General features: G+C 47.1%; 1 protein-coding gene across 2 annotated transcripts in view; it reads right to left on the reverse strand.

Moving 5' to 3' along the window:
- The window catches only part of GNAO1 (G protein subunit alpha o1), a 370,314-nt gene that overhangs the window by 80,939 nt on the left and 273,573 nt on the right, over positions 1 to 15,802 (reverse strand). For both annotated transcript variants that reach the window (XM_063945413.1, XM_063945414.1), the window contains exon 4: positions 10,780 to 10,940. In XM_063945413.1, the coding sequence (XP_063801483.1) occupies positions 10,780 to 10,940 (161 nt within the window). The remainder of the gene's footprint in view (positions 1 to 10,779; positions 10,941 to 15,802) is intronic.

Below are 15,802 nucleotides of genomic sequence, written 5' to 3' on the forward strand. Positions count from 1 at the left end.
TTTAGCACTTCTTGAGACAGTGCTAATCCCCTCTCTAGCTGTTCTCTGGACCTTGCCCTTATTAGGAGATCGTCCAAGTATGGGATAATTAATACGCCTTTTCTTCGAAGAAGAATCATCATCTCGGCCATTACCTTTGTAAAGACCCGAGGTGCCGTGGACAATCCGAACGGCAGCGTCTGAAACTGATAGTGACAGTTTTGTACAACGAACCTGAGGTACCCCTGGTGTGAGGGGTAAATTGGAACGTGGAGGTACGCATCCTTGATGTCCAAGGACACCATAAAGTCCCCTTCTTCCAGGTTCGCTATCACTGCTCTGAGTGACTCCATTTTGAACTTGAACTTCTTTATGTACAGGTTCAAGGACTTCAGATTTAGAATAGGTCTTACCGAGCCGTCCGGCTTCGGTACCACAAATAGAGTGGAATAATACCCCTTTCCCTGTTGTAGAAGAGGTACCTTGACTATCACCTGCTGAGAGTACAGCTTGTGAATGGCTTCCAAAACCGTCTCCCTTTCGGAGGGGGACGTTGGTAAAGCAGACTTCAGGAAACGGCGAGGCGGATCTGTCTCTAGTTCCAACCTGTACCCCTGAGATATTATCTGCAGGATCCAGGGATCTACCTGCGAGTGAGCCCACTGCGCGCTGAAATGCTTGAGACGACCGCCCACCGCCCCCGAGTCCGCTTGAGAAGTCCCAGCGTCATGCTGAGGCTTTTGTAGAAGCGGGGGAGGGCTTCTGTTCCTGGGAAGGAGCTGCCTGTTGGTGTCTCTTCCCCCTTCCTCTGCCTCGTGGCAGATATGAATATCCCTTTGCTCTCTTGTTTTTAAAGGAACGAAAGGACTGCGGTTGAAAAGTCGGTGTCTTTTTCTGTTGGGGAGTAGCTTGAGGTAAAAAGGTGGATTTCCCGGCTGTAGCCGTGGCCACCAAATCTGATAGACCGACTCCAAATAACTCCTCCCCTTTATACGGCAAAACTTCCATATGCCGTTTTGAGTCCGCATCGCCTGACCACTGTCGCGTCCATAAACTTCTTCTGGCCGAAATGGACATAGCACTTACCCGTGATGCCAGTGTGCAGATATCCCTCTGTGCATCACGCATATAAAGAAATGCATCCTTTATTTGCTCTAAAGACAGTAAAACATTGTCCCTATCCAGGGTATCAATATTTTCAATCAGGGACTCTGACCAAACTACTCCAGCACTGCACATCCAGGCTGACGCTATAGCTGGTCGTAGTATAACACCTGTATGTGTGTATATACTTTTTTGGATATTTTCCATCCTCCTATCTGTTGGATCTTTAAGTGCGGCCGTCTCAGGAGAGGGTAACGCCACTTGTTTAGATAAGCGTGTGAGCGCCTTATCCACCCTAGGAGGTGTTTCCCAGCGCGCCCTAACCTCTGACGGGAAAGGGTATAAAGCTAATAACTTCTTTGAAATTAGCATCTTTTTATCGGGGGCAACCCACGCTTCATCACATACATCATTTAGTTCTTCTGATTCAGGAAAAACTATAGGTAGTTTTTTCACACCCCACATAATACCCTGTTTAGTGGTACCAGTAGTATCAGCTAAATGTAACGCCTCCTTCATTGCCAAAATCATATAACGTGTGGCCCTACTGGAAAATACGGTTGATTCGTCACCGTCGCCACTGGAATCAGTGCCTGTGTCTGGGTCTGTGTCGACCGACTGAGGCAAAGGGCGTTTTACAGCCCCTGACGGTGTTTGAGGCGCCTGGACAGGCACTAACTGATTGTCCGGCCGTCTCATGTCGACAAACGACTGCTTTAGCGCGTTGACACTATCCCGTAATTCCATAAATAAAGGCATCCATTCTGGTGTCGACCCCCTAGGAGGTGACATCCCCATATTTGGCAATTGCTCCGCCTCCACACCAATATCGTCCTCATACATGTCGACACACACGTACCGACACACAGCAGACACACAGGGAATGCTCTTAACGAAGACAGGACCCCACTAGCCCTTTGGGGAGACAGAGGGAGAGTTTGCCAGCACACACCAAAAGCGCTATATATGACAGGGATAGCCTTATAATAAGTGCTCCCTGTATAGCTGCTTTTATAATACAATTTTTGCCACTATTTTGCCCCCCCTCTCTTGTTTTACCCTGTTTCTGTAGTGCAGTGCAGGGGAGAGACCTGGGAGCCGTCCTGACCAGCGGAGCTGTGTAAGGAAAATGGCGCTGTGTGCTGAGGAGATAGGCCCCGCCCCTTTTCCGGCGGGCTCGTCTCCCGCTCTTTAGTGTATTCTGGCAGGGGTTAAATAACTCCATATAGCCCCGGAGGCTATATGTGAGGTATTTTTTTAGCCAAATAGGTTTTCATTTGCCTCCCAGGGCGCTCCCCTCCCAGCGCCCTGCACCCTCAGTGACTGCCGTGTGAAGTGTGCTGAGAGGAAAATGGCGCACAGCTGCAGTGCTGTGCGCTACCTTTAGAAGACTGAGGAGTCTTCTGCCGCCGATTCTGGACCTCTTCATGTTTCAGCATCTGCAAGGGGGCCGGCGGCGAGGCTCCGGTGACCATCCAGGCTGTACCTGTGATCGTCCCTCTGGAGCTGATGTCCAGTAGCCAAGAAGCCAATCCATCCTGCACGCAGGTGAGTTCACTTCTTCTCCCCTAAGTCCCTCGTTGCAGTGATCCTGTTGCCAGCAGGACTCACTGTAAAATAAAAAACCTAAGCTAAACTCTCTCTAAGCAGCTCTTTAGGAGAGCCACCTAGATTGCACCCTTCTCGGCCGGGCACAAAAATCTAACTGGCTTGGAGGAGGGTCATAGGGGGAGGAGCCAGTGCACACCACCTGATCGGAAAGCTTTACTTTTGTGCCCTGTCTCCTGCGGAGCCGCTATTCCCCATGGTCCTTTCAGGAACCCCAGCATCCACTAGGACGATAGAGAAAGAAAGAGATGCAGCTCCAGGGCGGGAACATCTGCTGTAGTTGGTGCCTGGAGCTGAGGGTGGGGCTACAGGTCAGCGCCTTATCCCCTCTGCTGGACTTAACCACCGGGTACTATGGAGCCTATTTGAAATGGATTTTAGTACATCTGACCTGTGCTCCTTGCCCTGGTGGATATAGTGGGGTCCCTGCACAGCCACAGTGTCCACGCCAGCGGTGAAGTCCGTCTCCGGGGACTGCGCCCGGATCGCGATTTCGGCGGGTCCCGCCTGGGGGACCCTCTTACCTCCTCCTTAGTTTGTGGCCATGCGATCCAGGAGAGCAGTGGCGGGGTGTGTGTGACTGAGAGAACCGGAGCGCCTCCGCTGTAAGTACCCGGCAACCAGGGCGTGGGAGTATACAGCGCCGCTGGGGGAGGTGATGGAGCCGCAGCATGATATGTCAGCATGACATATAGCATCTGGTGCCTATGCTTTTTTATTTAAGAAAAGCTCTTATCCCTGTTAGCTGCCTACACTGCAGGCACCAACTTACAAACTGAGCTCCAGTACCTGGAGGCAGGGATCAGGCCCGCCATCAAGGGGGTACCCTGGGGACTGTAGTACCGGTCCCGGACAGAAGGGGGGCCCCACCGCTAGCTTCACCAGCGACATGCTGCTGCTGTACACATGAAATTATTTTTCCTGTTACAGTCTGCAATGCATTAAGTGGTCGGATCGAGGCCCCGCCCCTTCTCTGGAGGATCCGCCTCCTCTCCAGAGGCCCCACTCACTCCGCCGCCACCCACTGCCCTAGTTTAAAACAACGGCGTGGTAGCTACTAGAAGTGCCGCTGTAGAAGGCTTCCATAGCCTGGCCCTCCCTGCTTGATTCAGCCAGCACATATATATTTGTACATATGTATCATTGTATGTATATATAGATATGTGTGTGTGTATATCAATATATATATATATATATATATATAATAAGAATTTACTTACCGATAATTCTATTTCTCGGAATCCGTAGTGGATGCTGGGGTTCCTGAAAGGACCATGGGGAATAGCGGCTCCGCAGGAGACAGGGCACAAAAAGTAAAGCTTTAGGATCAGGTGGTGTGCACTGGCTCCTCCCCCTATGACCCTCCTCCAAGCCTCAGTTAGGATACTGTGCCCGGACGAGCGTACACAATAAGGAAGGATTTATGAATCCCGGGTAAGACTCATACCAGCCACACCAATCACACTGTACAACCTGTGATCTGAACCCAGTTAACAGTATGATAACAGCGGAGCCTCTGAAAAGATGGCTCACAACAAATAATAACCCGATTTTTGTAACTATGTACAAGTAATGCAGATAATCCGCACTTGGGATGGGCGCCCAGCATCCACTACGGACTCCGAGAAATAGAATTATCGGTAAGTAAATTCTTATTTTCTCTATCGTCCTAGTGGATGCTGGGGTTCCTGAAAGGACCATGGGGATTATACCAAAGCTCCCAAACGGGCGGGAGAGTGCGGATGACTCTGCAGCACCGAATGAGAGAACTCCAGGTCCTCCTTAGCCAGGGTATCAAATTTGTAGGATTTTACAAACGTGTTTGCCCCTGACTAAATAGCCGCTCGGCAAAGTTGTAAAGCCGAGACTCCTCGGGCAGCCGCCCAAGATGAGCCCCCCTTCCTTGTGGAATGGGCATTTACATATTTTGGCTGTGGCAGGCCTGCCACAGAATGTGCAAGCTGAATTGTATTACACATCCAACTAGCAAAAGTCTGCTTAGAAGCAAGAGCACCCAGTTTGTTGGGTGCATACAGGATAACAGCAAGTCAGTTTTCCTGACTCCAGCCGTCCTGGAACCTATATTTTCAGGGCCCTGACCACATCTAGCAACTTGGAGTCCTCCAAGTCCCTAGAAGGCGCAAGACACCACAATAAGCTGGTTCAGGTGAAACACTGACACCACCTTAGGGAGAGAACTGGGGACGAGTCCGCAGCTCTGCCCTGTCCGAATGGACAAACAGATATGGGCTTTTTTTGAGAAAAAAACCACCAATTTGACACTCGCCTGGTCCAGGCCAGGTCCAAGAGCATGTTCACTTTTCATGTGAGATGCTTCAAATCCACAGATTTGACTGGTTTTAAACCAATGTGTTTTGAGGAATCCCAGAACTACGTTGAGATCCCACAGTGCCACTGGAGGCACAAAAGGGGGTTGTATATGCAATACTCCCTTGACAAACTTCTGGACTTCAGGAACTGAAGCCAATTCTTTCTGGAAGAAAAATCGACAGGGCCGAAATTTGAACCTTAATGGACCCCAATTTGAGGCCCATAGACACTCCTGTTTGTAGGAAATGCAGGAATCGACCGAGTTGAAATTTCTTCGTGGGGCCTTCCTGGCCTCACACCACGCAACATATTTTCGCCACATGTGGTGATAATGTTGCGCGGTCACCTCCTTTCTGGCTTTGACCAGGGTAGGAATGACCTCTTCCTGAATGCCTTTTCCCTTAGGATCCGGCGTTCCACCGCCATGCCGTCAAACGCAGCTGCGGTAAGTCTTGGAACAGACATGGTACTTGCTGAAACAAGTCCCTTCTTAGCGGCAGAGGCCATAAGTCCTCTGTGAGCATCTCTTGAAGTTCCGGGTACCAAGTCCTTCTTGGCCAATCCGGAGCCATGAGTATAGTTCTTACTCCTCTACGTCTTATAATTTTCAGTACCTTAGGTATGAAAAGCAGAGGATGGAACACATACACCGACTGGTACACCCACGGTGTTACCAGAACGTCCACAGCTATTGCCTGAGGGTCTCTTAACCTGGCGCAATACCTGTCCCGTTTTTTGTTCAGACGGGACGCCATCATGTCCACCTTTGGTAATTCCCAACGGTTTACAATCATGTGGAAAACTTCCCCATGAAGTTCCCACTCTGCCGGGCGGAGGTCGTGCCTACTGAGGAAGTCTGCTTCCCAGTTTCCATTCCCGGAATGAAACACTGCTGACAGTGCTATCACATGATTTTCCGCCCAGCGAAAAGTCCTTGCAGTTTTTGCCACTGCCCTCCTGCTTCTTGTGCCGCCCTGTCTATTTACGTGGGCGACTGCCGTGATGTTTTATCCCACTGGATCAATACCGGCTGACCTTGAAGCAGAGGTCTTGCTAAGCTTAGAGCATTATAAATTTACCCTTAGCTATATTTATGTGGAGAAAAGTCTCCAGACTTGATCACACTCCCTGGAAATTTTTTCCTTGTGTGACTGCTCCCCAGCCTCTCGGGCTGGCCTCCGTGGTCACCAACATCCAAAACTGAATGCCGAATCTGCGGCCCTCTAGAAGATGAGCACTCTGTAACCACCACAGGAGAGACACCCTTGTCCTTGGATATAGGGTTATCCGCTGATGCATCTGAAGATGCGATCCGGACCATTTGTCCAGCAGATCCCACTGAAAAGTTCTTGCATGAAATCTGCCGACTGGAATTGCTTCGAAGGAAGTCACCATTTTTTTACCATGGCCCTTGTGCAATGATGCACTGATTTTAGGAGGTTCCTGACTAGCTCGGATAACTCCCTGGCTTTCTCTTCCGGGAGAAACACCTTTTTCTGGACTGTGTCCAGAATCATCCCTAAGCACAGGAGACTTGTTGTCGGGATCAGCTGCGATTTTGGAATATTTAGAATCCACCCCTGCTGTTGTAACAGTATCCGAGATAGTGCTACTCCGACCTCCAACTGTTCCCTGGACTTTGCCCTTATCAGGAGATCGTCCAAGTAAGGGATAATTAAGACGCCTTTTCTTCGAAGAAGAACCATCATTTCGGCCATTACCTTGGTAAAGACCCGGGGTGCCGTGGACAATCCAAACGGCAGCGTCTGAAACTGATAGTGACAGTTCTGTACCACGAACCTGAGGTACCCTTAGTGATAAGGGCAAATTTGGGACATGGAGGTAAGCATCCCTGATGTCTCGGGACACCATATAGTCCCCTTCTTCCCGGTTCGTTATCACTGCTCTGAGTGACTCCATCTTGATTTGAACCTTTGTAAGTGTTCAAATTTTTTTAGATTTAGAATAGGTCTCACCTAGCCTTCTGGCTTCAGTACCACAATATAGTGTGGAATAATACCCCTTTTCTTGTTGTAGGAGGGGTAATTTAATTATCACCTGCTGGGAATACAGCTCGTGAATTGTTTCCCATACTGCCTCCTTGTCGGAGGGAGACCTTGGTAAAGCAGACTTCAGGAGCCTGCGCAGGGGAAACGTCTCGACATTCCAATCTGTACCCCTGGGATACTACTTGTAGGATCCAGGGGTCCTGTACGGTCTCAGCGTCATGCTGAGAGCTTGTCAGAAGCGGTGGAACGCTTCTGTTCCTGGGAATGGGCTGCCTGCTGCAGTCTTCTTCCCTTTCCTCTATCCCTGGGCAGATATGACTCTTATAGGGACGAAAGGACTGAAGCTGAAAAGACGGTGTCTTTTTCTGCAGAGATGTGACTTAGGGTAAAAAACGGTGGATTTTCCAGCAGTTGCCGTGGCCACCAGGTCCGATGGACCGACCCCAAATAACTCCTCTTCCTTTATACGGCAATACACCTTTGTGCCGTTTGGAATCTGCATCACCTGACCACTGTCGTGTCCATAAACATCTTCTGGCAGATATGTACATCGCACTTACTCTTGATGCCAGAGTGCAAATATCCCTCTGTGCATCTCGCATATATAGAAATGCATCCTTTAAATGCTCTATAGTCAATAAAATACTGTCCCTGTCAAGGGTATCAATATTTTTAGTCAGGGAATCCGACCAAGCCACCCCAGCTCTGCACATCCAGGCTGAGGCGATCGCTGGTCGCAGTATAACACCAGTATGTGTGTATATACTTTTTATGATATTTTCCAGCCTCCTCTCAGCTGGCTCCTTGAGGACGGCCCTATCTATAGACGGTACCGCCACTTGTTCTGATAAGCGTGTGAGCGCCTTATCCACCCTAAGGGGTGTTTCCCAACGCGCCCTAACTTCTGGCGGGAAAGGGTATACCGCCCATATTTTCTATCGGGGGGAACCCACGCATCATCACACACTTCATTTAATTTATCTGATTCAGGAAAAACTACGGTAGTTTTTTCACATCCCACATAATACCCTCTTTTGTGGTACTTGTAGTATCAGAAATATGTAACACCTCCTTCATTGCCCTTAACGTGTGGCCCTAATAAGGAATACGTTTGTTTATTCACCGTCGACACTGGATTCAGTGTCCCTGTCTGTGTCTGTGTCGACCGACTAAAGTAAACGGGCGTTTTAAAACCCCTGACGGTGTTTTTGAGACGTCTGGACCGGTACTAATTGTTTGTCGGCCGTCTCATGTCGTCAACCGACCTTGCCGCGTGTTGACATTATCACGTAATTCCCTAAATAAGCCATCCATTCCGGTGTCGACTCCCTAGAGAGTGCCATCACCATTACAGGCAATTGCTCCGCCTCCTCACCAACATCGTCCTCATACATGTCGACACACACGTACCGACACACAGCACACACACAGGGAATGCTCTGATAGAGGACAGGACCTACTAGCCCTTTGGAGAGACAGAGGGAGAGTTTGCCAGCACACACCAAAAACGCTATAATTATATAGGGACAACCTTATATAAGTGTTTTCCCTTATAGCATCTTTTTTATATATTTCTAACGCCAAATTAGTGCCCCCCCTCTCTGTTTTAACCCTGTTTCTGTAGTGCAGTGCAGGGGAGAGCCTGGGAGCCTTCCCTCCAGCCTTTCTGTGAGGGAAAATGGCGCTGTGTGCTGAGGAGATAGGCCCCGCCCCTTTTTCGGCGGCCTCGTCTCCCGCTCTTAACGGATTCTGGCAGGGGTTAAATATCTCCATATAGCCCCAGGAGGCTATATGTGAGGTATTTTTAGCCAAAAATAGGTTTTCATTGCCTCCCAGGGCGCCCCCCTTCCAGCGCCCTGCACCCTCAGTGACTGCCGTGTGAAGTGTGCTGAGAGAAAATGGCGCACAGCTGCAGTGCTGTGCGCTACCTTAAGAAGACTGAGGAGTCTTCATGCCGCCGATTCTGGACCTTCTTCTTGTTTCAGCATCTGCAAGGGGGCCGGCGGCGAGGCTCCGGTGACCATCCAGGCTGTACCTGTGATCGTCCCTCTGGAGCTAATGTCCAGTAGCCAAAGAAGCCAATCCATCCTGCACGCAGGTGAGTTCACTTCTTCTCCCCTAAGTCCCTCGTTGCAGTGATCCTGTTGCCAGCAGGACTCACTGTAAAATAAAAAACCTAAGCTAAACTTTTCTAAGCAGCTCTTTAGGAGAGCCACCTAGATTGCACCCTTCTCGGCCGGGCACAAAAATCTAACTGAGGCTTGGAGGAGGGTCATAGGGGGAGGAGCCAGTGCACACCACCTGATCCTAAAGCTTTACTTTTTGTGCCCTGTCTCCTGCGGAGCCGCTATTCCCCATGGTCCTTTCAGGAACCCCAGCATCCACTAGGACGATAGAGAAAAAAGCTTTAGCCTGTTGGTGCCTCGGATCAAAATCCAACTCTACACCCCAATGTATTCCCTGTGGAATCCCAGTGTACCCCGCTGCAGAAAATAATATACATACAAAAGTCACAAAAGAAAACAACTGCTTCCTTGAAGATGTCTAAACACTGACCAACGCTGAGATAAGGCAGCCATATTCAGTAGGCCGTGTAAAAGATCAAAACTTGCACTTTGCTTATTCCACGCCCTCTAGGTGTCACCATTGTACGGATACAGTGCAGGTTAGAGACTGATTCGTAGTCACACATACTGCGGTCGCAATTCAAGACGCCTACAGCAATCATAAGCCCTATGTGACTAACTGCCAGCATTGCACTGACCCCAGCCCTCCAGCTGCTAGTGCAGCCATCATAACTAGTAACAGCACATACTTCTCCACCTTGCTTAGTGCCACAAATGTCATTGAAAATGGCACATACTGGGCCTATGTGCAATGTACCGATGGTCAGACCGATGGCATGTGCAGTACGGGTTCTGCATCGACGGACGCACAACAACCGCAGACACCAAGAGATGGACAGTCTGCAGCCAGGGCAATGGCTGCTGTTTTCCAAAATGAGACGCGTCGCCTCCGTTTTGGGGGAATTCCAAGGCCAGGATCTCCATCGCGAGACAGCGATTTCCTGGCCTCTTGGATGGAACTGCGGTCAGCTGGCCTATGGAGTGGCTGGTATTCTGATGCTGTATCGTTGGAAGCTTCACTGGATCACAAATGCATGTAAGAGGCATCTACTTATATTCGATGCCTCCTGCTGCATTACCATATCAGAGCATTGCTGCTGCTTCCAAGTAGATGCACCCTCCAACCATATCTGAACCAGGCCCACTGTGCGTGCATATACACAACTCTGGATAGGCCGCAACTCTAGAAGCCCCCCACCATGCCAAGGGGCACTTCTCTAACATGCGACAGCCTGACTGCTGCAGCTACCATCCAGTAGCGCTCAGTCATCAGTGAGAAGCGGCTGAGATGCACATGACTCTGAGTTGCGCGTGTCGGAGCTGGTGCATGTACAATTGGCTAAATATCGCAACATGTGGCTGCATTTGTACTTGCGTGTGACTCAGGTCCTCAATCCTTCGACATGATCAGTTCTTTAAAACGAGCTCTAAAAAAGACATGGCCACTTACAGGCTAATAAAGAAATTTGTCTCAATGAAGTAGGAAAAAACAATTGTTTTACTGGAAGGAATCTGCTGCCCGTATTAATCAACAGGGAAGTTTAAACTTATGTTGCAAACTTTGATGAAAAGCAAATGTTTTGATGCAAGCAATAGTTCAGTAACAGAAGCGCGTCACGTACTATTTAGCAGAGTCGTTAAGCTGATATTCCCTGGATCGGTTGAAGCACTCCTGGATTCCGGAGTCTGCCCACAGTCTCATCATGGCTGACAGCAGCTCGGGGGAGAAAGGTTCTGTGTCTTCCATGCGACTTACCACGTCACACACCATCTTGGCATCAGCCTGTGAAAGACAGGTAAAATAGATGTTAAATGAGAGATTAAATGTTAAATAACGAACTCCCGAAAAAAAACAAAAAGCATAACACAGGCAACAGAATACAATCTACGCTTTACATATCTAGCAGCATCAGGGGTAACAATCTACAGCTAGAAGCAAGCAATTTGTAATCCTATATTACACCGATCGGGACAAGTCTGCATGGTCACACCAACATAGCCTGGGGAATAGAGGATTGGTCAGCAACAAAGCACTGTCACACACGCCAATAACCATGAAAGAGATCCCTTCTGAAGATCCTGATCAGTTATGAAAATCAGCCGGGAAAAAAGAAAATTCCAGGATTCTGAGAAGTACCGGTACTTTTATATCAGATGAACACATTCTCCAGACTCCGGAACCACAAAGTATTTCACAATAATGTCACTAGCAGCTACTAAGGACTTGTTCAGCCCACATAAATTACTGCTGTCACAGTGTGTGGGTGATGGGCAAGGAAGAGACTATCACTATGCGATACCAAACAGTTTCAAGGGTATCAAGATGTAGGGGGCACCTGAATGAGTGATATAATGTTGCTCAGTATAAATCCCCAGGTGCACCACATTGAGCCCAACCACCGGCATGAAAGCACGGCAGGCTCTTAATTGTGAAGCCATTTGCTATTTCCCAGCCACATGGATGATGTCCTGGGACTGTGGTATTGGGCTATAACGTCAAAGTCCAGCGCCACCCTCCCAGTTAGAGGAAAGGTTGCACCACTCATACAGGCCAGAAGGCAGTGCATGTGTATTATAATTGCCCAAGTCCTGACATGCTAACACAGTTGTCATGTGACAGTAGCACTGTATACACCGTACAGTATATGTGACCTGGTGATACTAGTCTGGACCAGTGAGCAATAGCTAACCGCTTTGCCAGGCCAGTCTGCGATTTGTGCAGAAGAGAGCCTTGCTGGCTATTGTGAGTACAGTGGAACAGAAAGCCTAAATGTGGTCTTCTGTTACACCTGCATGCATAAAGTTTAATTAAGAATTACAATAATTTTAAAAAAAAAAATTTTTTTTTTTTTTTCATGCTTCTGCTGTGTTATCACCATGGCAAAATAGTGATAACATAGCATGCCCTTATGGAATGAACGCTGGACATTAGCCGTGTGTTAGCTATGATAGGGCTCTTCAAAAATCTGCCCTTAAACTATCTAAGAATTTTCACCAATTAAAATGCAGCATGCATTGCTACTTAACGTGTGTGCCAGACTACACGGACACATCCTGTAGTCACTGATTGTTACTGAACACCACAACGGGAAGCGGTTAAAATACCGCTAGTCGGGATCCCCGCGGTCACAATGCTGATGCCGGAAACCCGACTTGCGGTGAACCACCTCAAGGCATTAAACCGAGCGCATGGAAATAACTTCCAGGTACATGACACTTAGGGGTCTATTCATGAAGCCGTGAAAAGAGTGGAGAAGTGAGCCAGTGGAGAAGTTAACCATGGCAACCAATCAGCATTGAAGTAACATTTATAATTTGCATACTATACAATTGTACGGATCAGCTGATTGGTTGCCATGGGCAACTTCTCCACAGGCTCACTTCTCCATTCTTTTCACTGCTTCATGAATAGACCCCTATGTGTGCTGCAATCATCTGTGTAATTACACCACCAACCACTACCCTAAGCTCAGTGTGCCACTCCGCTCTCACTGTACTAGTCAGTGTGGGGAAACCACATTGTACAAGGCACGAATGTGACAATTAGGTCCTGTTAGATTAAATGTCACAATCAGGAGAGAATAAGCCTTTCCCATGCATTTGTAAGCATTAATCTGCATTGGAAACCAGTTACATTACCTAGAGATGACCAATGTCCCACACCTCCATTTGTGATAACCTCCGTCCTAACCTGAATAAGACCAGGTTTGTGGGACACGCATTAGCTGCTAGATTACACCCTAGACATAAGGGTAAAGATCGACTTTAAAATAGATCAACATCGATGTTGTGCTTCAGGGTCTCTATCACACATTTACCGTAATAAACTATTTCTGACATCACAACATTGGTGCCTGCATTATACTACAAGCAGGGGCTACCTGCTGTACAGTATGTATCCCTTTGATATCACACTTACTTTAATTAGTCAAGAAATATTTTTTGCACCTGAGAATAGGTAATTTGGTAATAGACTTGATAAATAAGATGCCTCATGGAAAAGCCAATGAGAGCCAAAGATGCTTACTGATGGTGGGGTTACTGCCAGTGGCAACACCTCTATAAAAAAATGGGTAAGGGTTTTCTGATCTTTGATAATTCATTCTTTATCCATTACATTATACTATATCCCACCTCCCATTACAGTATAGTTAGCGTGTCCATATATAATGAAAGATACAAATGGTGATCACCGCATTACTCTATACAACAAAGTAAGTGTTATGATGGACAACATACTGGGATATAACTTTTATCCTTTGCAAATCCAAGAAGCAGTAGACACAGTATCAGGGGCAGATGAGTCAATTATTGGCCTTCTGGGTAATGCTACGGCTACTCAGAATGGCCGAAGGAACTAAAACGCAGGTGCCAGTGAAACTGCGTATAAGGATGAAGTGTTGGCTCCCACACTCCTATATAAGGGTCACAACATGCCTGTATTTTTCTAACCACGTGAGTGACATCGCAGAGACATCAGGATGCATGCGCTGCATGACTTAGATGCCTGCGCAGTAATAAAAGCATCGTCCAACTGTGTAAATATTGGAATAACGTACAACTCTGAATCAGGCCCTCAGTCTGGTGTGGCCTGAAATATATCAGGTGGGTGCCAATCAGCACTATATTATACTACAGGTTGAGTATCCCTTATCCAAAATGCTTGGGACCAGAAGTATTTTGGATATCGGATTTTTCCGTATTTTGGAATAATTGCATACCATAATGAGATATCATGGTGATAGGACCCAAGTCTAAGCACAGAATGCATTTATGTTTCATATACACCTTATATATACAGCTTGAAGATCATTTTAGCCAATTTTTTGAATAACTGTACATTAAACAAAGTGTGTGTACATTCACACAATTCATGTATGTTTCATATACACCTTATACACACAGCCTGAAGGTCATTTAATACAATATTTGTAATAACTTTGTGTATTAAATAAAGTTTGTGTACATTGAGCCATCAGAAAACAAAGGTTTCACTATCTCACTCTCACTCAAAAAAGTCCGTATTTCGGAATATTTGGATATGGGATACTCAACCTATATAACCTGGAGTACTATATAAAGTCACGACCGTTGTATCACACCACACACCTAAATATGGGGGTAATTCCAAGTTGATCGCAGCAGGAAATTTTTTAGCAGTTGGGCAAAACCATGTGCACTGCAGGAGGGGCAGATATAACATTTGCAGAGAGAGTTAGATTTGGGTGGGTTATTTTGTTTCTGTGCAGGGTAAATACTGGCTGCTTTATTTTTACACTGCAATTTAGATTGCAGATTGAACACACCCCACCCAAATCTAACTCTCTCTGCACATGTTATATCTGCCCCACCTGCAGTGGATATGGTTTTGCCCAACTGCTAAAAAATTTCCTGCTGCGATCAACTTGGAATTACCCCCTATATCATTTCTATATAGTTATAGCAGTGGCTCTCAAATGCGGTCCTCAATGCACCCAACAGTCCAGGTTTTAAGGCAGGTGTCCGGACTCCAGATCAACACCAAAAAGGTAGATACACCTTAGGTCAACATGGACAAAAGGTCGACATGGAAAAAGGTCGACATGAATTTTTCAAATTTTTTTTTTTACATTTATTGAACTTTTTCATATTTTACGATCCACGTGGGACTACAATTGGGAACGGTAACCTTGCCCGAAGCATGGCGGTGAAGCGAGCCATGCGATGGGACACGGTGCACTAATTGGGGTTCCCGGTCACTCTACAAAGAAAACTACACCAAAAAAACATAAAAAACTCATGTCAGCCTTTTTTATGTTGACCTTTGTCCATGTCAACCTATTTCAGGTGCCGACCTAAGGTGTGTCGACCAATTGGTGTTGACCTGGAGTCCCAGACCCTTTAGGCACAGGTGATGTAATTAGCACCTCAGTCAAGTTGATTATACCAACTGTGCACAAGCAGGGATATATATCTAAAACCTGTACTGTTGGGGTACCTTGAGAACCACTTGTGGGAACCACTGATCTATGGGATCTCTCAGCAGGAAAGCAATTCTATGTAAAGTGTTTATACTTACAGTATGAATACCAAGTAATGCACAGGAGAATGCTAGAAACATGGGTTATTTTTAAATGTGCTTTACTAGATTTTAGGGCATCCAAATGTTGGACAATTCCCTTTATCTAGAAAGCTCAGATGCCCAATCATTCTGGATAATAAATTCCTTACCTATAAATCTGATTAGCATTTAGCATTCTGTTTTATGAACAACACAGAATAATTTTATTTGATAGACAGAACCAGTCTGGCAGAGAATAGAGTTAAATAACAAACCTAACTCCCAAATCACCCCGTATTGTGTCCGGCAGAGCAAACACGGCTTTGACGCCTCAATGTGCGGCTTCATTAGATCCCAGAGTCCAATTAAATGTGAGCAGTGCTGCGCTCATTCTTCTCTCTCCAGGACGCATCTCATGCTGGGTCTAACCTTTAACACAAATCCCCCCCTCTCTGGGCACAGTGGGCATAATTTACATTTGAAATATATATCTTGCATTGGGCCTGATTTCCAGCTTCCTGTCCCCCATGTGCCATCTCGCTACCCCTCCAGGCTGAGGATGCAGCCTCGCCATCTGTCTGCCGACCTCTAGAAATATGGAAGTA

This window comes from Pseudophryne corroboree, chromosome 11 (assembly GCF_028390025.1).
Source record: "Pseudophryne corroboree isolate aPseCor3 chromosome 11, aPseCor3.hap2, whole genome shotgun sequence".
In the NCBI taxonomy this organism is placed as follows: Eukaryota; Metazoa; Chordata; class Amphibia; order Anura; family Myobatrachidae; genus Pseudophryne; species Pseudophryne corroboree.